General features: G+C 33.6%; 1 protein-coding gene across 15 annotated transcripts in view; it reads left to right on the top strand.

Annotated features, from left to right (window-relative positions):
* Positions 1 to 23,058, top strand: part of LOC125062196 (basement membrane-specific heparan sulfate proteoglycan core protein) — a 120,965-nt gene extending 97,907 nt beyond the window's left edge. For 10 of the 15 annotated variants that reach the window (XM_047667944.1, XM_047667939.1, XM_047667938.1 and 7 more), the window contains 34 exons: positions 276 to 462; positions 1,330 to 1,659; positions 1,949 to 2,165; positions 2,696 to 2,887; positions 3,100 to 3,379; positions 3,595 to 3,745; positions 3,979 to 4,159; positions 4,399 to 4,613; positions 4,950 to 5,120; positions 5,865 to 5,970; positions 6,549 to 6,651; positions 7,110 to 7,339; positions 7,591 to 7,718; positions 8,125 to 8,397; positions 8,589 to 8,756; positions 9,570 to 9,724; positions 9,899 to 10,028; positions 10,645 to 10,808; positions 11,319 to 11,526; positions 12,045 to 12,239; positions 12,557 to 12,692; positions 12,941 to 13,076; positions 13,497 to 13,666; positions 13,952 to 14,184; positions 14,650 to 14,792; positions 15,626 to 15,730; positions 15,890 to 15,988; positions 16,502 to 16,760; positions 17,261 to 17,455; positions 18,743 to 18,840; positions 19,234 to 19,351; positions 20,452 to 20,599; positions 22,545 to 22,598; positions 22,889 to 23,058. In XM_047667944.1, the coding sequence (XP_047523900.1) occupies positions 276 to 462; positions 1,330 to 1,659; positions 1,949 to 2,165; positions 2,696 to 2,887; positions 3,100 to 3,379; positions 3,595 to 3,745; positions 3,979 to 4,159; positions 4,399 to 4,613; positions 4,950 to 5,120; positions 5,865 to 5,970; positions 6,549 to 6,651; positions 7,110 to 7,339; positions 7,591 to 7,718; positions 8,125 to 8,397; positions 8,589 to 8,756; positions 9,570 to 9,724; positions 9,899 to 10,028; positions 10,645 to 10,808; positions 11,319 to 11,526; positions 12,045 to 12,239; positions 12,557 to 12,692; positions 12,941 to 13,076; positions 13,497 to 13,666; positions 13,952 to 14,184; positions 14,650 to 14,792; positions 15,626 to 15,730; positions 15,890 to 15,988; positions 16,502 to 16,760; positions 17,261 to 17,455; positions 18,743 to 18,840; positions 19,234 to 19,351; positions 20,452 to 20,599; positions 22,545 to 22,563 (5,643 nt within the window). In that variant the 3' untranslated portion in view covers positions 22,564 to 22,598; positions 22,889 to 23,058. The remainder of the gene's footprint in view (positions 1 to 275; positions 463 to 1,329; positions 1,660 to 1,948; positions 2,166 to 2,695; positions 2,888 to 3,099; positions 3,380 to 3,594; positions 3,746 to 3,978; positions 4,160 to 4,398; positions 4,614 to 4,949; positions 5,121 to 5,864; positions 5,971 to 6,548; positions 6,652 to 7,109; positions 7,340 to 7,590; positions 7,719 to 8,124; positions 8,398 to 8,588; positions 8,757 to 9,569; positions 9,725 to 9,898; positions 10,029 to 10,644; positions 10,809 to 11,318; positions 11,527 to 12,044; positions 12,240 to 12,556; positions 12,693 to 12,940; positions 13,077 to 13,496; positions 13,667 to 13,951; positions 14,185 to 14,649; positions 14,793 to 15,625; positions 15,731 to 15,889; positions 15,989 to 16,501; positions 16,761 to 17,260; positions 17,456 to 18,742; positions 18,841 to 19,233; positions 19,352 to 20,451; positions 20,600 to 22,544; positions 22,599 to 22,888) is intronic. The other 5 variants (XM_047667930.1, XM_047667932.1, XM_047667942.1 and 2 more) reach the window with 5 other exon arrangements.
* The last annotated feature ends 167 nt before the right edge of the window (positions 23,059 to 23,225 follow it).

The following is a 23,225-nucleotide window of genomic DNA, read 5'->3' as shown; positions in this document are numbered from 1 at the left end:
TTAAAAAAATGATATCGTAGAGAGCTTGTTTTATAGAATTTACATCAATTCAGTTCTTAAAGAATCTTAGAAGACACTTTCTTTAATGATAGTTATATTGGATTTTCATAACATCACATTTGAAGCATACACTTTGGATACCTGGTATTCCTGTTTTCAGTCTTAGAATCCCTTTCTATGGTAGATCAGATTAGTTCACCTACAGATACCTCGAGTTACTTGTTGGTGGTTTTTGACTATAAAAAAGTTATGTTATGATTTTTTTTTTCTTTTAGATTTGTATTTGTCCGGAAGGGTACTCAGGAACAAGTTGTGAAATATGTAATGCTGGATATTACAAGGATCAGAATGGCCGGTGCAGGCAATGCAATTGCAATGGACACGACTGTCAGCTGAATAGCTACGACGAACTCATCTGCAACTGCCGTCCGCCCTACATAGGACCAGATTGCTCGACCGTCGGTAAGATAATTTTTGTCTATTAGAATATTCAAAATTACCAATTAGAAATTATGGTTTAGTGAGAAGAATTTTATTTTTTAACCGATTATAGCTTGAGAGAAGTTTAAGCGTCCAAAAATTTATAGCTCAAAATTATCAAGAAACTAAGTTTCCACGATTTACAATTTTAATTTTCGTCAAGCTTGATATTTTGACATTCTACTATAAGTTCAAGTGAAGTGTTGTAGCAAAGTTTACAATATCCTTATTTTATACATTTAATATAGGCGTGATCATGGAACTTCATCCGAAAATACATGAAGACTACCAAAACTCCATATTTGTCGAAGTAACATTAACGTGCAAATACCGAGCTCCCGAGCCTCTTACAATAAAATTCTTCCGAGCTGGAATAGAAATAAAACCAGAAAAGTTATATAACGAATCAAAGCTTTACAACGATGGTTGGCGGGGAGAGCATAGCGTGCGCACTACGTGGAATACTATGTTAGAAGGAGACATATACGAATGCCGAACTTTTACTAAAGGCGGCTTCACTCTTGGGGTTTTAACAACTACTCTACCAGAGAAAGGTAGACAGAAAGTGCCATGTCTGTTTTGTTCCACACGCTTATACTCTGTTCATCGATGAATAATAACTCATAATCATCATGATAACTAATGTTGAAATGTCTTGTTATGTCTACTTCAAGTGTAGTCTACACTTATATTGTTTACTCGTGCTTTTGTTACTCAAGTTCAGATATTTTAATATTTATTCGACATGTTCAATGATTTTTTCTTTCCATTGATAGATGTAAATTATTGTAAAACAAGCCTTAAAAAAATATCTAAAATTTCGCTTAACTAGTATTTTAATACTTCCAGGTGGTGATTCCAGCGTTGATCAGACAACAAGACCAGTTCCACCTCAAAGCACTGTAACAGTGACCATTACAAGTCCAACTATTAAAATTGAGGAAGTGGGAAGCACAGTTAATTTCACATGTCAGGCCCAAAGCATCAATGTCCGAGGCCCACTAATTGTTAACTGGTATAAGTCTGACGGGGAGCTACCACAGGGCAGAACGCAATTCGATCAAGACTCCGGAATGCTTCGTATAACCAACCTGCAAGTCTCCGACAGTGGAAAGTATATATGTCAAACGAGCGATGGAGTATCCACGAACCAAGCTTTCGCAACGCTCAAAGTACCAGGTAAAATAAGCATTATTTGTTTAAATATGTGTGTTGTATTTGGGTTTGAATATTTCTGATAACCGTTTTTGCCATGCCTCATTTGGAATAGTTGTACCGGAACTTGTGTTTTATGCGAGAGGTCAGTCGGAGCTTTTTAACTAATGAAACATAATTTGTTTGTTTAGTGACTGTTCTGTTAATTATATTGTTTTTTTTCGTAGCAAAAATTAGCAGTTAAAACAGATTATCCAAAGTTTACTTTTCTACAAACAACGTGTTTTATTTTATAATATATAATTATTTACAGGCAATGATATGAGACTACCAACTGTATCTATCAGCCCGCCAATAGCGGAATACTACGAAGGTGACAGGATCGAACTAACTTGTTCCACAACTGGCAACCCTGCACCAAGAATCACATGGCAGAGAGCATACAACCGGCCACTACCACGAACAACTCAAAGATATGACGCTTTATTGGTTATTGAAAATGCAAGACAGGACGATTCAGGCGAATACAGGTAATAATTTTAATTTCGTATACAGTTTTACGAAAACTATATTTAACTATGTCTTAAAGCAAATAAAATACCCGATGTCTTCACTTTTTCACTGACTTTTGACTTAGAATGAATATGCCTCCCGAATTGATCCGACCGGGATTCAGACTTCCTCGAGTCTTCCTCGAGTCTAACAAATATTACTAGTAAAAAATTAAGTAAAATCTGTAAGAAATATAAAATTATGATTACTGAGCGTTTATGAGCTTTAGACTTCTACAAGTAACAGGAAATATTAGTATGAAGGTAACGAAGAGACTCAAAAACTTCGGAATAGATTTTGAAAATTTGTTGTTTAATATGTATAAATACATTATCGCATTACCCGTTAAAAACAAAGGCGAAATCAAAATTTATCCATGAAGTTCGATGACAGATTAAACAGAATGAAACACTTTATAAAGCCGTGAAACTATTTTTTTGTTTGACTTCGTTCAAATATTTCATCTATATCTTTGCCTAAACCAAATAATCAAAACATTTTGTTTCAGGTGTATCGCATCAAACGCAGCTGGAACCAGGGACAGAACAGCAGTTGTGACAATCCGCCAAAGACCTTCACGGCCATCGTATCAAGAATTGACTGTGTCTACTCAAACTCCGACTGTCGATGAGGGTAGAAGCACTACAGTCGTGTGCACTGGAACTACTAATGTGCCAGCTGGAGCCATTAATTGGGTCAGGTATGGTATTTCCGAATAGTTTTTTACATGTATCTGTTTATTTACTTTAAAATTAAATTGTTAATCTCATCACCATCTCAGCGTCAATCATTTTCGCTGTTGTCTTATTTACAATTTTATAGAATCCTCTTTAATAATTTAGTACTCTCGGTCAAAAATATTATTATCTTCATTCCTATTAAATATTAACGTTCCAAATTTTTCATTTTCAGACAAGACGGTACTGATTTCTTACCAAACGTACGCTCCGATAGTGGTGTTTTGTACATTGATTATGCTCGACTCGAAAACTCTGGAGTTTACATCTGCCAAACGTCAGCCTTTGGTGTTAATCCAACCTTAATTACTCTTGAAGTAAGACCGCTAGGTCCGCCCGTAGAAACATCAAATATCACCCTCTCTGTCGACCATCTCAGAATTCCAACTGGTGGAAGCGGAACAATAGAATGCACTCCCCAAGGATATCCAGTACCACTTATTAAATGGACTAAGGTTAGTTAGAAAAGTGCGTGACATGTGTGAAAATAGGTTGCACATATACATAAAGTTTCACGAGTTTATGAAATGTATTTTAATTTCTTTATTACGGTTAATGCTTTCACAAAAATCAAAACTGACTCAACCTGCTTTTTGATAAAAATACTCTAATGTCATATTTTTTACATATAACTTAGCCAAAATTAATAAATAAGACAATTTCTCAACAGCATCAAGATTCATTTGGTCTTGGTACCAGCCAACGCGAGAATACTCTTATAATAAGTAACGCCCAAGACAGCGACCAGGGTTACTACCTTTGCGAGGGATCAGTGGAGGGAGTGCCTATTATCAGCACCTATGTCTATGTGGAGATTGAAAGTATGTCTTGTTTTATTGTTCCACTAATTTTTAAAACCCCGTGTTTAAAATCTTTATACAAATGTTGTAAAAGGCTTTGATATTGGTCAGTTAGTTTCTAAAGTCACTTTGAAGCTTATCAGCCTTTTATATTATTTCTCATACAATGTTAATTCTCAAATTGTATTTTTTAATAGTAATTTAGGACGTAATGTTATAATGTAACACTAACTTCTCTATTCTAACGTTTCTAGAACGCGAGGCTCCACGTTTAGAAATATATCCACAAGGAGAAAACTACGTTACATTAGGCAACCAATTTCAAATACACTGCCGTGTAACTGGTGGCATTCCTTCACCAGTTATAACTTGGGACAAGAATAGAGGACAGTTGTCACCGCACGTAGAAATTCAACAGAATAACAATGTTCTAAGGTAATTTTAAACATCAACAAAAGTTAAAGATTATAGGCATCATCCAAAACGTAGACCAATACGAACAAATACCTTCAAGTATTAAATTAAATTTGGGGATTTTAGATAAATATTCATACTTGCCGAATTGTAAAGTTGCTTCAAGTGTTTTGACGTCATCGATTAATTATTGTAGTTTTTTTTATGTTCAAACGATATTTAAAGTATAATCATTAAAAACGTGACGGTATTTTTTTCAGTTTCCAAACAGTAGAGGTCAATGACGAAGGCACCTACACATGTACAGCAACCAACGAAGCTGGATCAACAAGCGCGAGTGCAACTGTAAAAGTTAGGTCTCCACCGGAAATAACTATCACTCCAAGCAATTTTATTCAAGTGATAAAGGGAGACAAGGTTGATGTCGAATGTAGGGCAGATGGATACCCGGAGCCAATGGTTTCTATTAAATTATGTAAGTAACATAATTTAAATTATTGCAAGGAGCTAATTCAGAAAATAATCCACAAGCTTTTATTTTTTGCCGACAACAAAAGGTTAATAGTTTGACTTGTATGTATCTGATATTGTTAGAATATGATGATCTGTTTAAGCTTCAACTCTTAGATATGTAGCTTACTTAATGTCTGGCCACTAATTTCTTGGAAACTAAAAATCACATCGAAATAATTGTGTGATGTCATGTGAATGTGGAACATTGTCTAGGAAGGGGGAGTACTATCTACTCTTTATATATTTAAAATCACATATATACCACATCACGTAATTTTAAATAATAAACACTTTTCAGCTGATCGTGAATTCGTGTCTCCATCACCTAGAATCGCTGTGTTGTCAATATCCTATGTGAATGAAAGGCATGAGGGTGACTACACATGTATTGCTACCTCTGCTGCTGGTACTGTCGAAGAACAGTTCGCTATTCGAGTTGAAAGGGGTGACGGAGGCTTTGGGAATGATGGTAAGTACCTCAGTAATGAAAAATTACGTTTTTATACATGCATGACTCGAGAGAGCAGAAAATGATCCAATTTTAAATACCCATACACTCTAACACAAGTCAAAGTTAATTGGAGATATCATATTAAAAAAAAATTATGTTCACAATACCTAAATTGCCTAATCGAATTTTGACAAGAATTAGTTACAGCATGATCAGCAGTGGCGTAACAATAGGGTGGCAGGGCTGGCAAATTTCCACGGGCCCCAGACCCAAGAGATATTATGTTCTCTAGATCAATGTGAAGTCTTGGCATTGGGCTAGCGTACAGACCATATCCTCTCGCCTAAGAGAGGGGGCCTATGGCCATTAGTGGGACATATACAACTTGTAATTGAGTACGCTGAAAATCTCGAATTTTACTAAAATTAAACTGAGTACAACGTGACGATACTGATAGGGCCCATCAAAAGAATTTGCCACGGGCCCCAGATATAGTTACGCCACTGATGATCAAGTGTTTACACAGACAGATGTGATAACCAAATATTTTCTAATAATCTATAAAATATGTATTAGTTATGATGTAAGATTAATTCATACTTATATCAAGCGAAAGTAGAGGTCTTTGTTTTCGTTCGTTGCCTATACCGTAATAAACGATATCGAAACTGTTATAACTTCTTAGAGTTATGTTTATGAGCTATGTTTAATTGTAATGTAACATACTATTTAAGTAGACCTCTTAAGTTATATTTTTTTTAGTAGAAGGCAGTGGCGAAGACAGCATTGGGTCAGAGTATCAACCAGATTTTGATGAAAACGCACCGAGTAATATGGTAGCCATTGAAGGACAAGAAAGTCGCCTTGGGTAAGTAACAAAATAGTAGTAGACTTAGATTATGTGACCTAGCCCTAAGACCGTCTGTCTGGTTTTACAAAAAACATCATGTAGTGACGGCATATGATTGATTTTTTAGCTATAAAGTTATTCTGAGATACCAATTATCATATGAACAAGCGGCTCTGTGTCAAGCCAAGTTAAAGAAGGTTTTGAGACTCAATATATAAATTTGAAAATACTATTAGGTCCATATTCTGATTCTAGTCAACATCTCTTATTGAACGCTTCCAAAAAGTCAAACTTCATATAGAGAAAAACGGTTCTAGAGACTAGATTTAAGTTCTATTGATCTAGAATACTTTTATTAATATCTATATATTTTATTTTACAATAATCTCCATATTGTTCACCTTATCCAGCGTACGTGATAATAAATATTATATTCCTTGTAAATTGTAATACTTTCTACCCTCTACGTAATAAATTCTTTTGAATAATTTCACTTTTACTTCCGAGTCAGTTCATAAAAATATAAAGGTGACAAAGTATACGCTTATAGCAATAAAAATGCACGTAACTAACTCATAATACACATTTTTGTGAAGGTGCAATGCGTCGAGGGAGTTCCAAGTTGTTTGGGGACGAGCTGACAGAAGCCCACTTCAGTTCAACGCTAGACAATATGGTTCCGAGCTTATCATTTACAACGTAAGTATATCATGGTCGATTTCGTTGAGTAATAGGTCCTACGGGTTTTAATTGAGTGTTTAATAAGTACATTTGGCAGATAGAAGAAGCGATGAATCTGTGCATCACGTAAAGTTTTAAAAAAGTACATTTCAAGTTATAATTTCATTTATATGTTATTGCTAGATTACTGTAGAATTAAAATTAAAGAAAATCAAGTATCACTATTCCTTTATACAATGGATAAAAAATATTAACATATGATATACCTTATTATATTTTTATTAAAAGAAAACCCTTTATTAAATATAACCCATTATAAATCAAAACACCATTTCATGCTTATGGCTAAGTAAGATTTCGTATCGAAAATGTTTTGCATTTTGACATTCGCGACTGATAGCACGCGCTAGGATCTATTCTACATCTTACCCTTACATCAAAACTAAATAAGTAACGTATTAAATTTAAATTTTCAGACATCAAAAGCAGACTCTGGCAGATACGAATGCACATTGATAAACCAACGTACGAACGAAGTACAGCAATCTGTGTACACAAGTTTGCAAGTGATGGCCGCTCCCAGGATCACTTTGAGACCTCCATCACAAATAGTACACCCAGGACAATCACCAACAGTCGAGTGTGTCGTTGAAGGAGACGATATTATTAGCATTTCATGGAGACCAGTTGATCGGTTACCTTCAAGGTAAGGTGGCTTTAGGGAAATGCTTTTAAATCATAGATTATACGCGTTTTTTAACACTTACTAGTACTTCTTGTGTAAGAACATCCTCAGCAAAGACACGGTAGTAATATTACGCTAGAACCAATATAGGGATGGCTAGATTGCTTCTCTTACCGTCTTATTATTATTAATACTTTATTTGTCAATCGCTTTGTTTTGGATAAAAAAAATGATTAAAATAAACATTTACATTAATCTTTTGTGTTTTATAGCCGCGTAGAGATCCGTGATTCCACCTTATTGTTCCGTCAAATTGAGGTTGAAGATGCTGGAAAATACGAATGTTTTGCAATGAACAGATTGGCTAATGCAACTGCGATAGCTGAGGTTATTGTTAACGGTAAGTTTTATACATGATGTTTGCCTGAAAACGAAAAGCACGTAGCAACACAATCATTCTCCTAGATTGAAACGACTTAATGGAGCCATGCATTCAAAAACATCTCTAACCCACGGAATAGATTAATAAGGTTACAAGGGTCTCGGGTCAGATTTCGTACAAGATTCAATTAACATTATTCATCTATTCCATGCTCTAACCTTTCAATCTATGAGAGAAAATAAGTATATTATATAATGTCCACGATTACAACAATGTTAGAGCTTTACACATTGTACAGCACCAACGTTAATCAAGTAAACGAATTATTTGCAATGAATATTTATCATAAAATTTCATAACAAGATTTTCAGTTGAATGCTTAATTTCATTGAATGCTAAGGGTATTGCATGTCATAAATCATAGAAGAAGCCGATCGTGCGCCGTCGAAGTCGCATGATAACGAACAATTCGCACACGTGGGAGCCGCTGTTCATCTGAGCTGCAACGTCACTCAGCCCGGAATGAAAATAAGATGGAACAAAGATGGCAGAACCCTACCACGCACCGTAACTCAGAAGACAGATGGATCTCTATTCATTAGACTTGCTCAGAAAACAGACAGTGGCCGCTATGTTTGTATCATTTGGGACGGCTATGGACGACAAACTAGCAATTACATCAACCTTCACATAGAGGGTCAGTGTTTGCCCATTAAGTAGTGGTCGGTTTTTGGTCTAATAGTCCGCTTAACTGTTCTATTTTAACCCTAGCATGTAAAACTTCTTTCTTCTATCATCGTTTTTGTAAGTTGTCTCTTAGTTATGTATACGTATACGTAATTCTATAGCATAGTTGCTGATAAATAATATTTTTATTTTACGCCAAAGGTGTTGAATGCTCACCATCAGAGTTTCATTGTTATGACGACAGTGCTTGTATTCACGAGGACTTAATTTGCGATGGATATGATAACTGTCTGGATGGTAGCGATGAAAATAACTGCATATTAAGAGAAAAAAGACTATTGCAGCCGCATTCGGATCCACGTCGAACTGGTAATTCTAATGAGGGCTAAAGGGATATGTGTAAAGGTCTTTGTGCAGTATTTTCCCGGGCGTGTCTTATTCCCTTGATATGTGTTAATACAAATGTACTCCATATTGCAATAAGATATATTCAGCTCATTGTTAAGAATTGTGAATAAAGGTTCTTATTCATTTTACAAATCAAACATATCAAATTCTACGAAATTTTCAAATAAGTCTACGTATCTTCTACTGTCGTTCGTTTTAAAATGAATAAGGTAACCAATTATGCTGGGAGCGGTGTCACAATTTGTTGTATAATTGTTGATCTTTATGATGAATCCTTTACTTGTGATAACAGTTTTATTTTACTAACCTCTTGCATGTGTTTGCGATTGTTTTGTTAGAGATGATGACGATGTAAGTATTTGCACGATATGTTTCGATTTTGTGTATTTTTTAAATTGTTGATAACCTAAGTATAAGTGGCTGTTAACTTTTTATATCAGCCGTACTCAGAGTCGTTTATAAGATGTTAAAATATTACGTTCAAAAGTTCATAGTAGATCCAATTCCAAGCTTATAAGACTATTTTGACTGTACATCATTAAACTAGCATATGTTCGTTATAGTCAAAATATCTACCCTTTGAGATAATTAATTAAAAGTCTCTGAGTACGGCTATTGTTTTATTGCTATGGGGCATACATGTACACAAATTTATTATTGAATGTCTTTGTTTTAAATATTTTAGGGGACATTATTAGATACTCTGTGATTTGGATAAAACTTTCAAGGCGTTAGAAATAGAAATTTTGGTCTGTAATTATAAATATATTTTAGGAACTCGTGACGAAACACCGGCCTTAGTTTCAATCGATCAGCCACGGAGACCTTTTAGGGTTAGAGAAAAAGTGGAAGTCCTTTGCAGAGCAAGATCTAGAAATATCAGAGTTTCATGGGAGAGATATAATACAAACCAATACGTAGAAACAAGGGTAAGATAATTCATAGATATTTTATAAAAAGTATATTTTTATTAAGACTTGATTCCAATCGAAATTATAATTGATCGGGTTGGTATGTACCACAGATTCTTCACTGACTGAAATATGTACCCTTAGCAGGTTTCGAGACTTCAACAAACACAACTATTACATAATTCTTTACAGACCTATGGCGATGGATCGCTATTGCTGATACCTAATGTTGAGCAATCCGATGCTGACGTATACAGATGTACTGGAATTGACCCCTATGGAAGACAATCTTCGGATGATTTCGTACTTGAAGTTGTGCCAGGTAAAACTTCTTCGTTTCCGTTCGTTGGCCAATTGTATATAAAGCAGAGGTCCTTTTATTTCCCAATTTCTATTCTAATATATCTAGAATTATTTCAATTTTGTACCTGTGCTTACACAAATATTTTTTGGGAATTTGAAAAATTCTATAATAATAATAATACCTTAAAATTTATAATAAGTTGTCCACTGTACCTATTTCTAACATTATGTAATTGGAAGGGAGTCCATTATTTATAAGTTAAAGTTTCATTGAAATGTCTTGTTAATATAATATGAATAATTGATACAAATATTACAAAGAAGTAAAGGGATTATCTCGATCGACTGAACCAATTTAGAAAATTCTTTTACCATAAAGCCACATTATTTGCGAGTTTAATAGGTATATTATCCGACATTTTAGTGGTAGTAAGATTTGAAAAATCGGTCGAACGAAAACGTATATTATAACGAACCCTGTCTTAACAACGAGAAAAGATTAAGTCTTATGGAGTTATAGAGAAATATAAATTCCTAAAATAAAGTACAGACAGCAGCATGTCTTTTATAGTTTATATGGCAACCAATGGTCGTCGGCTCAACTAGCATTAAATATAGTATTAAATATATTTCAGTGTCTGATTCAAAACCATACCCCATAAATGATGATGATACCATGTACACTGCACGCTTGGGTGATACGATTGACTTGCCATGCACCAGCAATTTACAAGAACCCGTAGTTATTTCATGGGGACGTGAATTTTCACCACTACCAGCCGGCGTTGGGCTAAATGAGGTAATATAAACAGGTCTAATTGTTTTGTCTAGTCTAACTGACTATAAAGAGTAATAAATGAGAGTTTTCAACTATTATATTAAGTAAATGTGGTCAGTTAGTGTAATCGCTGAACCTATTATAAAACATGCATTTGATATTAACTTACCAATTCTACACTCTTTCAAACAAACTTTTTATTTTTAACGCGTTAAAAACATATAAAGTACAACATGTAATTGAAAAGAAAAAAAAATTAAATCAGTCGTCTAAGTCAATTTAAAATAAACAACAAAAAGTGGTTTAGATTTAGTTATAATTTTTTGAGATTTAACTGACGTGATTTACCTCGATAATACTGAAGAAATCGTTTTTACAGCCATCATAATAATCTATGTATATAAAAGCACATGTTCCGACTAAAAAGTAATTCAAATGTTTATGACGACAATAGACAATGCTTTAGTGAAAATATCGCTCTTGTACAATGGGTTTTTAAGATTGTATGCTTAAAATTTAATTTATTTTTAGCGGAGCCTTCACATAGACAGTGTGACTGAAGCCGATGCTGGGACCTATGTGTGTCATGTGAGGAACAACGTAGGTAGTGTTAAGACAAGAGCTACTCTACGCGTCATTGGCATTGTACCCAAATTAAATGGCGATGGATGGCTGGCTCTACCTACCTTGAAGGATGCATACATGCAGTTTGAAATTGAGGTCTCCTTCAAACCTGCTGGTATGTCATTAATCATAATTCAACTTCAACACATGATTAGTATTGTGATAGATGACGTCAAATCATCATTCCAAATTTAAATAGGTGGAGTTGTACACATCCACCGTAATTTTCTTTTATTCTCCAGTTCTTTTTCTTTTACATATTTTTTTTTCTAGTGTAAAGTTTTCGACAGTTATCCTTTGCTGTATTTTAGCGCTTCCATTTAAAAAAATACATATAATTGATTTGGTAAATAATTTATTTTTATCGTACATTTATATGCCTTTAATGTATATAAACTTAAACGTAATGTAAATAAACAGTTTTTTTTGTATTTATCATTTGACAAATATTTTAGATCGAAATACTTGATGTTTTGCGTGCCTTACAGCAACCATTTATCAGGTTAAGGTATTGAATAAATCGGTGATGTTAGCGGAGTAAATTCAGACGTGTTATAAAAATATATTTTAAAAAATCTACCCAAATTCGATCGCACTGAATTTTCAAATTATTAATGAAAATATATGTTTTAGATTCTAACGGAATAATACTCTACAACAGTCAAAAAGAAGACGGAACAGGGCACTACTTGGTCTTGCAATTAGTCGATGGAGTACCACAATTTACCCTCAAGTTTGATGCAGCTGATGCCTTAGTGACTAGGGGCGATAGGCCACTTACCCTTAACGCTTGGCATACAATTCGCCTCAGACGAAGTGGATCTAAAGGTAATTTAAATATCCCACTTAAGTCACAGAAAAAAAAACGCTAAATTAAGCGTTATGCTTGAAACGCTTTAACTAGATTTATTTATTAATTCAGTAATAGTGGTATACTTTTATAGCAAGGTTCTAAAAAAACTTACAATGTATTTGTATGAATACAATCTTACACGTGTCTTAAAATGTTTTTATATTAAATTTTCAAGGATTCGCTAATAAAGCAGCATTTATAATTTATTTTAATACTACTCGATGAAAGCTATAATTCATTGATAGCTTTAATCTATTATTCGATTATTTCAACATAATATTATATCTTATAGTCACCATGGATGTGGACAACACGGGACCATTCTCAGCGGAATCATCAATTCAGTACCAGACCTTGGATCTATATGCACCATTATACATTGGTAATGCACCACAACAACGGCCATATGAACTTGAAACTACTTCAGGGTAAGAATCACTCGGACTAAATGAATTACGATGTTTTAAGTTATACGATATAAAGGTATTCGAATATTTATAGCCTTATGTTCCTACAGAAAATAACTCGACTGAGAGAAATTGTACTTTATCCCAAGTATAATAATGGTGCACTGACTTTTGTCAACAATTAATGTATTCCTCCATAGCTCCCATAGTGCCTTAAAACCGAAAGCATGCGATTTTTGTAGGATATAAATAATTGCCTTAATTTTCAGATTCGTAGGTTGCGTAAGCATGTTGATACTTGGCAAGGAAGAAAAGAATATAATGGCAGATAGCATAGAAAGAAACAATGTCTACGAGTGCGACTCCTGTACACCAAATCTATGCCTCAATAGCGGCGTGTGTCAGGTAGCTATTAGATCCATTTCTTTTGATATCAGTTTTGAGCATTCTTTCGCGCTGTAAGTGAAATATTACTTTGTATGAAAGAGTCAATAATCGTAAAGTATTTTACTTGGATGTACTTTAGCACAGGTTGTGAGCTTTACACTCAAAACCAAGAAAGTAAAAATCCCAATATCCGGTTTAATATCTACTCTCTTAGGGCTATATATCGCCAAATCTTTATGGAACATGGAAATTAATAATGGTCTAGTCCCGCTTAGATGGCATTATCCACGAGTTGAAAACATATATATTTAAAAAATTGTTTTCTTATATCGGCTATAAATATAGGAAGATATATACAGAAAAAATATAAAACATATTTGTATATTAAAAATACTATATGCTGAAAACACTTTTAAATTATTACTTTTTTCGTAACAGGAAGCACGCAATGAACGCGGCTACAGATGCCTTTGTCCTGGCGGTTTTGCTGGTCAAAACTGTGACAAGACCGGCGAAGCCTGCCGCCCAGGGTTGTGTGGACCAGGCAAATGTACGGACACCGCCGATGGCTATAGATGCGCATGTCCTGTCACTTATGCTGGAAGAAAGTAAGCCGTCATTTTTAGGAGTCCTGTTTTTTAATGAGACTCGAATTTGTCCTAGACCATTCTCATTCTCTCAACTCATTAAAAAGGTATTTTAATTTACTCATAAATGAGGTTCCAAAATAAAGGAGGCCGCAATTTCCAGCAACATTATTTCGTCATTATAAATTTTAAAGCGTTGAAGTGCTGTATAAAGTATACTAAAATGCTATGTATCTTGCTTTCATTATATTTGATTTTGGTTCTCAAAAGCTTTCATAAATAAAATATAATATTTTTTATTTTCAGTTGCGACGTTAGGCAAAATATCGAATATCCAGCATTTACGGGTAGCGCATTCTTAGCGATCAAACCGCCTCAGACTTCACGTTATCTCAAAATGTCTATGAAGATCAAACCAAAACCACCTGTGACTGATGGTATTATAATGTACTGCGCACAATCACCTAGAGGCTACGGTGGATTCACATCACTCACAGTCCGTGATGGACACTTGGAGTTCAGATACGACCTTGGCGACAGTAAGATATTATTTATTTGTAATATAATGTTCTCCTAGTACGGCCGCGTCGTGTGTGCTGACCTTAGACTCAAAAGTCGAAGGCGAGTGTCTCAGATGGCTGATCACCTACCTGCCTATTAAAAACAATATACATATATAGGAAGATGCCGAGAACCGGGCTTGAAACGCCACGTGTTTCTTGTGTATGCAGGAGATATTATACCCCAAGTGTGCGTGTGTAGACACAAGTATCATCCCATACTGAGACCCAAAGAATTGACACTTTTTATCTTTTTTAATCTTGTATCTGCTTTCAATGTTACAATTATTTGTATTATTGGTCTTATCCACTTGACTTTCCCATTATAATATTTATGTGAAACAATTGTCCGATGCATGCAATACTCTAACTTTATATTTGTCTTCTGTTTGTAATAATAATACAGTTCCTCGTTACCAAATTCCGCAAATGTACTATTTTCAGATACCGACCCGGTGGTACTGACAAGTAACAAGACCCTTCAAGCTAACTCATGGACATCAGTTCAAATTATAAGAAGCGGGGATTTAGTCTCGTTGACAGTAGATATGATCCATAGCTACAATCATAAGCTGACATCACCTAGGGTATGTATTATTTTAAAGTAAATATAATATTGTGTTTTATTTATTTCATGTATATAACCGAACATGGATATTACATACTATAACTCATAGGTTGTATATAATAATAGCCTTTTATTTCAGATACTTTTACAGTTAAAGAGGTTTATATTTTATCATCTCATCTGCCCTTTCTGGCAAAGGCCTCCATCAAATCCCGCCATTTCTATCTGCAATATGCCACTCTCTGCCATGAGCTGGCAAACATCCTTAAATATCTGTTTCTTGCTCAACTTTTCTGATTCTCTTCCCATGTGCCCTTAAGTCAATTTCCACTTAAGTTTGTTAATTTTACTGTGACATCTGCTACCTAAGTAGTTTTTCTTCATAATGATGAACGAGGCTTGATGTATATTTACACGTAAAACAATACGCGTTTATATTCGTGAAAGAAAACCAAAAGAAGCACCAGTTTTTGATTTATTTTTTTATGATACCAGTTTAGATTTCATAAAACACGTCTTATCATAGTGAGAGGCCGGTTCCTTTCCTTTTTATAGAATAACTAGTGGACGTGGTACACGGTACACATGTCTTTGATACAAAAAAAACAACTATTTTTAAATCTAAACCATTCTAGAATCCACTTGAAGAAAACATTTAATCAAAATCGGCTGGATTTTAAAGAGTTTAATTAAAAAAACACACATAGAAGATTTATATATGAATACGAGTTTTGTGTATACAATTATACATAGGTACATTCTTTTTCAATAAAAATCATTGTAATCATCTAGACGATAACTTGAGTATAGCACCTAAGATGGTTCTATATAAAATGTTCCATTTCCCAACAGTATCTGAGCTTGGAAACACCATTGTTCGTGGGCGGCGTTGATGACTCTGTCGTTCTAAACAACAATACTGGCGTCGTTGGGGGCTTTAGCGGATGCATCAAGGATGTGAGTGTAACTATAAAAATATTTTAACACTATTTTGATGTTGTGTCATAATGTCATCTGCATCCGAATTTTGATTTAATTTAAATGTTCATTCACGATACCATAATTGTTAATTTTGTAGATTTTTTAGACAAATGTTGTGAATAATATTTTTTAAAGGTCAAACTGCAAGGAGATGACTTGAACTTAATAAATTCGTCAATTCAATCAGCAAATGTTCAGGAATGCGTCAACTACGATCGTGGAGACATACCAGATGTGAGAATTATATTTTTTTTAATCTATATTTTAACACTTTTTTTTATTATTTAATATTCATATTTTATTTCATTTAAAACCATTCTTACGAGATTACTATTATTCGAGAAATAAATAAGATATTTCTTGAATATAAGTATACATTCATTAATTTATATACATATTAACAAAGTAATCGGATACCGCTAAGAGACTTATCGTGTCAAAACTATTCATTATTTGGGGGCTTTCAGAGGTCCTTAAAGCCCCTAAATACTGTAATAAAATGTAACCGCTTATAATATTTTACTGCACTTTTTTCACATATAATTCCGAATTAAAATCCGTTTAATTATCAATTATTTATTTTAACTTCTTCTCTTATTTTCTTTCTCTTCACTCACTTTACACCATGTCAAACCGGCACGTGCACTTAAAAGTCAGGACTGTTTTACAATTTGCATATCTCTCTCCATCTCTCCAGTCAACTAGACGCGGTTAATCTGATCAAAATTTTTATTAACCTTGTTTCAGGTTGAGAGCATATGTTCTCAATGTCGCAATGGTGGCTATTGTCTGAACGCTGACTCGGCGTACTGCACTTGTCCGTCTGGCTTCTCCGGCCAATACTGCGAGTACAGGGTGCCTCTGAGTTCTCAAAGACAGCCCGTGAACAACCCTTGCGCAGCTCTGCCGTGCAAAAATGGTGGGACGTGTAAAAGCGATTTCTCAACCCGAATGAATTATACATGTGACTGTCCCTTGGGATACGCGGGTCAAGGTTGCCAAATGCGTAAGTGTTTTTTTTGCTTATGGTGTAATATTGGTTACGAAAAATTTCGAAGACAGGTAAAAAAAAATTACATGCAATGTAAGGCCTCAGCAGGATGTAGCACTCTATTATTATTTTTAGACGCCACTTTTCACTAGAAACCGTAAATTACTGATATTCATAAGTATTAAGTATATAATATAAATTAAATTAATTTTTAAAGGCAAGGTGCATTTTAGCGTGGGAGAGTATTTGGACCATAAGTTTTGACAACAATTATCAATAAATTAACTGTTCTCGTTATTATGTCACTATGTTAACTAACATAAAATTTGCATGCCTATTTTTCTATGGCTGATTGTGCGGTTTTTTTTTTATAATAAATCAAATTGAATTTACCACTTTCTTTGCAAAAAAACGACTTTTATTATAAACGACAATGACATGACAATTAATGCACTGAAACATGGAAATGCAAAGCTACTGAAGAAACTTCCTAAACAAACGATTAATGTTTACAGAATTAGAACTCCTGCAAAGCGTCGGCTTCAATGGTAACGGTTACTTAGAACTACCAGCCAGTTATTTGAGATACGATCAGTTGGAACTGGAACCCGCAGCAATCGCACTTGCTTTCCACACAACGAACGATGGAGTCCTCCTGTACCAACGGGAAGCTAAACTTAGAAGTGGAGGAGACTACATATTAATTAAGGGTAAGTTAAAAGGAAACCACAAAAAGTAATTATATTACTTATTTAAAAATTGTCAATATTTGTCTTATTATATATATAATTATACAAGCAGAAATTGAAATTGTTGAAGTTGAAATTGAAATTGTTCACGGGTAAAAATTGTTGAAACTATAGTGCGTTTCTTTTGATTGGGATTAGTGCGAATAGACCATGTATGACGCCCGTACGTCATAAACGTATTGAATTCATACAAAAGTCGTATTTAGCACTTAATCTCGACGCTAATTCTTATTCTATAGGTATGTTTTTTAAAATTAAAAGAAATATGAAACGACGTCCACAATAATGTATAGTTTGACAAACTAATTAACGCTAATATATAATACGTGCCTCTAATATAAGAAGTAGTCGTAAGCGTAAGATCCTGTCAAACTTCTGGATTAGGGATGTGAAAAAATCGATTAAAATCGATTTTTTAAAAAGTTAAAATCGATTTTTTTACGCGATTTTTATAATTGAAAATCAATCATAGTCGATTTTTTATCTGCCACCTCCCGACATTATGCCTGGTCTTTTATAACCCGGACCTCGAACTATTAGGGATATTCGATATACAATGATGTTTACAATGCGATACATTGAATCCGATTCTTTGAAGATGTATTGTGATATACTAGATGCATTGATGTTTTTTTGTAAAACATCGAAAGGATGATAAAACCAGTTCATTTTACAAAAACTCAAGTTTGAAATTTGAATGGAACACTATAATTTAAAAGTAAAATCAATTTACTCAGCAGCACAAGACTACATACAATTAAAAAGACAACAAAAATACTGCAATGTGCTACTGAAAAGGCATACACTCAGCATTTATCAAATTTCACCTAAAATCTATCAAAACGAGATTTTGAGAAAAGTTACGAGAGAGTTAATGTCGATTTTGATTATTCTTAAACGTTAATTTGTGTTCCTAAATTCTATTGTTTATTTTTAATTAAAAAAAAACCATTAAAATATTTAGGGTGTTTATTTTGAAATTAATTCAAAAATTAGGAAAAAATCGATTATTTTTTTAAGAAAAATGGATTATTTAGTAATCGATTAATAAAAAATCGATTTTTTATGCAGAATGTCACATCCCTATTCTGGATACCTCAATATGACGTAAGACCGACATGTCAACTGGCTAAAAGCACAAATCAAATAGTTTTGAGGCACAGAATATATAGTAATTTTACTTTTGATGTGTTTGCTATATTGTATATTTTCTGAGAGTAGGTAATTGTATTTTTTTAAATATTTTAGTCAATAGAGGCCTTGTGGAGATGGAATGGGATACGGGCAGTGGACTGAACAGTATACTTATTGATCAAGTAACTGTAATCGATGGAGAGAGACACGCAGTAAGTGAATGAAACGTAAAACGATGGATTATTAATCGTTAACGTTTAATTATTTTTAAAAAATCTTATAATAACGCTTTTTATATTAATAATATAACTACAAAAAAATCTCACAAGAGAGAGTAAATTATTTGATCAGTGTTTAAGGCCAAAAGCCAAGACAAAAAGTTGTCGCAGACCTATTTAATGACTTTTTTTAAACCGTTAAACATATAGAAAACAGTCATAACCAATAAATAATCATATTACTTATTATTTATTTTATCTAATTCTTACAATTTTAGTATTTACAATGACTAAGTTTTTATCTAAGGTGATTTATCTAGAAAGTCTTAACTATATTGTCTATGTGATGTGTAGAGAATCCATAGTATAATCATGATATCGTTTCAGGTGATTGCCAAGCTCAACCCTGATAACAGCGTTGAATTGACAGTGGACGGTGTTTCTAAATCCAAAACGACCAATGGTATCTCCAATGTCATGAACGCTGATTCGAATATTTATATTGGTAAGTAGATTTGAAATGAATATTAAAAAATAAATTTAAACTCTACAACTATGGGTATGTTCCGATATACACTGCGAGTACTGTATAGTGCTCCCACTGTTCAAAAATTCGTTCCGATATGGACTGCCAGTATACAGCCGCAGCGTCATAGGGAAATATATGACGTCACAAATCCCCGCTATACTTCTACTGCGAGCACTGGCGTTTTCGAGGTAAGGTACTCGCAGTGCTTTGATCACGTGATCAATCAAAACCACTTGAATGCCTAACGGCTGACATAACTTACAGTTTAATAACAAACATTTAAAATTCTAACTTACTTTCTTTGTAGTATTAATTCAATTGACAGTTAATATTAATATAGATTTTTTTAATGCGATAATACTCCAATAATAGTTTTTCTTGTTGAATTGAAAAACTTTGATGCACTCATTTGAAAACTGTGTCGAAAAACGAAGCTGACTAGTATACTGGACTGCGTTCCGTTTTAAATTGTAACCAGTATAGCTGGCTATAGAGAAACGGTTTCACAGTATACTAAATTGACGGTACTCTGTACAGTGGTCGCAGTGTATATCGGAACATACCCCATGACTTCAACATGTCAAAAACGTATTTGACATAGGGGAGTTGTAATTTTTGAGAATACTCAACTATGTTTGTACTTGAACATATGTAATTAAGTTAAAAAACCAATTTTATTAAAGAAAGCGATTATACAAATCAATAATAAATTGTTGTGAATTGACTTGGCCTATGCGGAAGATACATTCTTGCTTTGGTTTCCATCAAATGTTTGATGGTGGTATTATATTAGTCGTAGCCTTATGCAGAGATCCAATTACTATTTTTATTTGAACTATACTTTGCAACACATACATTGGCAAAAGTAGTTAGATGATAGGCCTTTTGCTACTATATATCTGCGAGCGTTTCAACGCCATGAACATATTTTTGAGATCAGGTAAGAGGAATGAAAATGGTAATACAATAAATTTTCTTTCAGCTGGCTCTATTATTTCTTCTTGACCAAACTGTTTTGAGTATATTATAAGTTTACGCTTGTTTGACGCCGATACCAACAAAATTATTTTTCTTAGGTGGTATTCCTGAGAGTTGGAGTTCGGAATATGACAATTACCAAGGTCTAACTGGCTGCATAGAGCAAGTAGAATTCACTGGTGAGACGCGAGGGCTTCGGTTGGGCAAGGTCGCTGTCGCTGGCAGAAACACACAACGATGCAAAGAGTAAGCAAGCAAATTTAAAGTTTAAAGAACTTTATACTCATTTACAAAATGACAATTAAATCAAATTAAAACTTAATTATATTACATTGCGAATCGCACTTCATCATCGGACAGAGATTTAATTTTGTAATTTTACTTTTCGGAGCTCATAATGTATCATTATAAAACCCTTTTAAATTATTAAATATAATACAATGTTACGAATACGGCACACCCTCATAGTAATTTGCAGTATACCCTCCCAATAAGTTTCATTTAAAGCTATAGCTATTTTAACTTATATAAAATTTTTCAAAAATTGCAAAAGAAATTAGTTTCTAGCACAGATTTTAAGTGACCCAATATTTAAAAGAGAATAGCGGGCTTAGAGTGTAAAACAAATAAAAATTAGGAACTTTCGTCTGTTTATGATCGGTCTATGTAATCCGTATGACAAGTACGCCTGACAACGTTTAAGTTTTAGACTCTGGCCCCCGGGTATATAATCCAATTGTAAAAAATGACGATTTAAAATAAATTACTATAGACTGGCTGTCTTTGTACGAGAATGGTCACAAGATCAAACGTAAGCTAATGTTATTCCCATACAAATTTATTTGGCTGTTGTGGACACCTTACCTGTAATAGTGTTCCCTAACACACACGTGTGTAACCTTCGATGGTGAGCTTTAGCTGATATATTTTCTCGAAAAGATTGTAAGTATTGGGTCACTTTTTCTTCGAGATGACATAAAAAAACGAGTGGAGCATGACGTTCAGACCCGAGCGGTAACGCAAGTTCGGCTCTGTACATTGAGAGCAAACAACGTATATGGCGAGAGAACGTTGAGGTATTTGTTACCGCGGCTAATAAATGGTCTACCAAATAACATATTAGATTGCCTAACGCCAACCAACATAAACAGCAAATTAAAAAACTACTTTTATATGCATTTGTCGCGCTCCTAAACAAGACTGCTATGGTTACATTAATACAAACCACAGCGGTTTTCAAATGTAACTTATTATTATTGTATTATATTTTTTTTGTAAAATAAAGAAAATTAAAAAAAAAAAAAAAAAAAAACTTATTGCGTATATAATTTACTGACTCAATTAGATACCTTTGTATATTTGTTTAGAATTGTATATTAATAAAACCACTAACCCTTACATATATTCGTACTAACCAATTCTTTTCCCCTTTTCACGCTACCCTGGATTAATTAGTTCTATGTTCCCAGACGTTTATCCCTTTTTTGAAGAAATTGAAGTTTTCGAATCCCCCCCACGCGGATACCATTTCAACTCCCTTCCTCAAATTAGCTACAAATTTTATCACTTACTATTTCCGTCCTTACTATGCCTCATTAAGTTTATTATAAATGATTATTAAAAAGGTACGTATTTATTACGATTAAGTTGAATATACATAGTTTGCAATGTATAATTGAAAATACTTTAGACCTATATGGGGTATATTTTTTAATCAAAAGTGGAATTCGGCTTTATACATAAGAACATTTATCCAATCGTAACACAATTTAAAAATATTTATATTAAATTAAAATAATTGTAAATACACTTCCTAATCTGCTCTGTTGAATTGTGTTTACGCTATGTAAGAAATAACTACATTAATTAATCGCTGTGGTGCTAAAATTATGGTTAAACATTCTAGTAGTAGTAATTGTGACGGCTTGTGGTCTAGTGGTACCACTGACTGCGAATCCATGGGTTCCGGGTTCGATCCCCGGCTGAGACAAACATCGATGTGATGAGCATTTGGTGTTGTGCTTAGGTATTGGGTGTTTAAATATGTCTATCTATCTATAATATGTATGTATATCCGTTGCCTAGTACCCATAACACAAGCTTCACCAGCTTCACTAGTCCCAACTAGGTCAATTGGTGTGAATTGTCCAATCATTAAAAAAAAATATTTTCATGAGAATTTCTTTTTCAGCCAAGCGATTCACTACTGAGTCTACGATACGAGATACGAGTCGATTATAATTATGTGAGTTTTTGTTATTTTTAGTAAAAAAATAATACGATAATATTTCTGCGGTTTGAATATGATGAATACATATAATAACATAACAATATGTTATATAATTTGTTTAGTATCTCAGTTGTTTCCTTAAAACACAGCATTTTATATTGTTCGAACTATGTATGTATAATAGCCCACGCACGTTCAAGTTACCTAAAACAAATGAATTTCACGGTTTGTTCGTGGTCCATAGGTAGCTTTACTTAGCAAAACTTATTTTCTGTTGTGAAGTTAAATAATTGTTTTTGTTACAGATAAAGCAGAATTACAAACCTGCTTAGTTCATAAGATCTATTTATGGGACACTATTTAATAAAACTCTCTATAAATATTCGAGTTCCAAGCATTATAAATGTCAATTGATGATAATATTATATAATAAGCGTTAATAATTATGTTTCGTTACTTTCAGAAACAAATGCAATTTGAAATAAAAATATCATTGCTTTTTTCCTTGTTAAAAATCAATCTAGATATTTTCTTGAGTAGACTTTGTTATTGCGTATATATTATATCTATAGGTATGTTATCTAAAGTTACATATCCCCCTTTGGGGGTCTTTGGTGCCATAAGAATTAATTGTTGTAGTTA

The sequence above is a fragment of the Pieris napi genome, chromosome Z (assembly GCF_905475465.1).
Source record: "Pieris napi chromosome Z, ilPieNapi1.2, whole genome shotgun sequence".
Lineage (NCBI taxonomy): Eukaryota > Metazoa > Arthropoda > Insecta > Lepidoptera > Pieridae > Pieris > Pieris napi.
The sequence above is the reverse complement of the archived record's forward strand: the minus strand, read 5'-3'. Positions and strand labels throughout refer to the sequence as shown.